The following is a 2,500-nucleotide window of genomic DNA, read 5'->3' on the forward strand; positions in this document are numbered from 1 at the left end:
GCTAACGCAGACGTTCTTGGATTTAGCCTCGTACCACATTGGCATGCCCAGCCCGCTCAAGCAGCGTTGGGCTGTGGCGGTATCGTTCTGTACAGCTGGGAAGGTGTGTGCTTTTGTTCAGCGTGTTCCCATTTCAACCTTAACACGTCATGTAAGCTTGTCACAAACGTGAATAGACGTTTAAAGAGTTCCTGCGGAAGGCCTAGAGGTGGAAAGCAGACACTAGTGGAGGTGAAGTTCATCTCACTGAAGCTCCCGGTGTGAGCAGAAGGGAGACATTGTGCCAGGTTTAAATGTATTTTTTTAAAGTATTTAAGTATTTTCATAACATTTAATGCATTCTAGTGCATCATATAGAACGCGGCCTTGAATGGCCAATAGCAGCAACGTGTGTGTGCGTACGTACGTACGTACGTACGTGGTTAAATTAAATTATTCAACAAAAAGGCTTCAAATGCACCAGATTCAAGTGTGAAGAATCTATTTCATTTATTTGTTTAGCTGTGCAGATACGCAGCCATACTTTTGGAAGCAAGTAATCGAAATGATTCCTATAGAAATTCCAGCGTAAATGGTGCGTTTCAGCTGTCTTTCTGAAGACCCTTTTCCTGAAGAGAGGAGAGAGTGCTGACAGATGTATGTCTAATTTACGTGAAATTCTGGAGTACATGGCTAAGAGAGTCATCTCGTTTAATCTTGGAAAAAATAACATGCCAAACACACAAACCTGGTTTTCCATTAAATCTGGAATACATTTTTAAAAGAAACAGATGATGGGTCAGTACTTTGACATTTATCTTCAGAAAGAATAGATATATACACTTACATACATGTAGTGTATGTGTAATGCATGTGTATATGCACATGTATGTGTATACATACAGGTGATGTAGTATCTATCCACTTGCACCATTGGCCTGTGTAGATGGTGGGACATCTTGGGGAAGAGGTGAGATGTGCCTTTGTTAGTAGAGGTGAATGTGATTATCAGACCTGGTATAAATTCCTGGTGTCCACAGCACTGGTTAAATGAAGTGGCCCAGCCCTCCAGGCAGTGTGGTGGTGGGCTGGACTAGTGGCCCACTGTGTGCTCACGTCTGGCTCAACGCTGTGTTTCTGGCAGGTGATTGGCTACTTCAGTCAGCGGCTGGAGCAGGCAGGAACAGATCTCTCTGTTGAAAGAGTTCAGGAGGTCATCAAGAAAGGGGCAGTGGCCCTGCCTAAAGACCGCCTGAAGGTACAACAAACACACACACACACACACACACAGGCGCAAAACTCAAGCAAACATATGCACACCCTCTTACACATGAACAAACATGTTTTCAGAAAACATGCACTCACACACACACACACACACACACACACACACACACACACACACCCAGCATCAAATGCTCTCTGACCTGCATCACAGTACCCATCGATTGACCTTTGTGACCTTTTCACTGTGAAGAAGCCAAAATGGATGGATTTAATGAGGTGTGGAGGTGGAAAGAGGGAGAGAGAATGAGAGAATGAGAGAAAGAGAGAGAGAGAGAGAGAGAGAGAGAGAGAGTGGTCTGCACCCAGCCACAGAGCCTTACAGCCACTGAAACACGTCTTATGCTTACCACGAATGAACAATGATTTCAGCAACACACAGTAAAAATGGTCCTGATATAACTACAGACATCTCTCATCTTTATCTAATGTCTGTGTCTATTCTCTAATTTACGCATGTCTTAAAGTAACTTGTTTAATTTACCAGCCTTAAGTTGACTGGTTTAACTGCTTGATTTACTGTTCGATTGGCATGTTGGGGACAAGCAGACATCTGAAGCAGGTGTGTGATCTGTTGTTTACGCCCTCATTCATGACCGGTGTCGGTGTTGAGTGTGGGGTGGTCAGAGTGTCCACCTCAAAGTACTGCAGTAGTGCAGAATAGACTGGGAAAACTACACACACGAGACCGTTGAGCATTATTACTGTGTAAATTGTGTATTCACTCAACACAGGTCGTAGGATACAGGTTTGCCCCGCTGAAAGTCTCTGCAGCGAGGCGATGTGAGAATGGGTCTCTGCCGTCCCCCTGGGGGGAGAGAGGGAGAGGGAGAGAGAGAGGGAGAGAGAGAGAGAGAGAGAGAGAAAAGGATAAAAGGGAAAAATGAGAACACAAGAGAAAGTGCTGGAAAGAGTGTCTGTGGGTCAGGCCTAATCTTCATTATCACTAAATGCTGCTTCATAGCCATTCATTACCACTCTATAACACACACACACACACACACACACACACACACACACACACACACACACACACACACACACACACACACACACACACACACACACACACACACACACACACACACACACACAATGACATCTCAAGGAGAGCCCAGACAGTGCAGGGTCCAGGACACGAGTAAATTTATGGCACATGTGTCGTTGGCGTTCACTCCCTTCCCACAATCCCCGTGTGCGTCCCATAAATCAGGAGATGCGTCTCCAGCGTGTGTCG

The 2,500-nt window shown here is 45.2% G+C and overlaps 1 protein-coding gene across 1 annotated transcript in view; it reads left to right on the forward strand.

The window, feature by feature from the left end:
* dym (dymeclin) overlaps nucleotides 1-2,500 on the forward strand; it is a 66,239-nt gene that overhangs the window by 57,159 nt on the left and 6,580 nt on the right. The window contains exon 18 of the mRNA XM_076988813.1: nucleotides 1,124-1,237. Within this exon, the coding sequence (XP_076844928.1) occupies nucleotides 1,124-1,237 (114 nt within the window). The remainder of the gene's footprint in view (nucleotides 1-1,123; nucleotides 1,238-2,500) is intronic.

The sequence above is a fragment of the Brachyhypopomus gauderio genome, unplaced genomic scaffold (genome assembly GCF_052324685.1).
Source record: "Brachyhypopomus gauderio isolate BG-103 unplaced genomic scaffold, BGAUD_0.2 sc64, whole genome shotgun sequence".
NCBI lineage: Eukaryota > Metazoa > Chordata > Actinopteri > Gymnotiformes > Hypopomidae > Brachyhypopomus > Brachyhypopomus gauderio.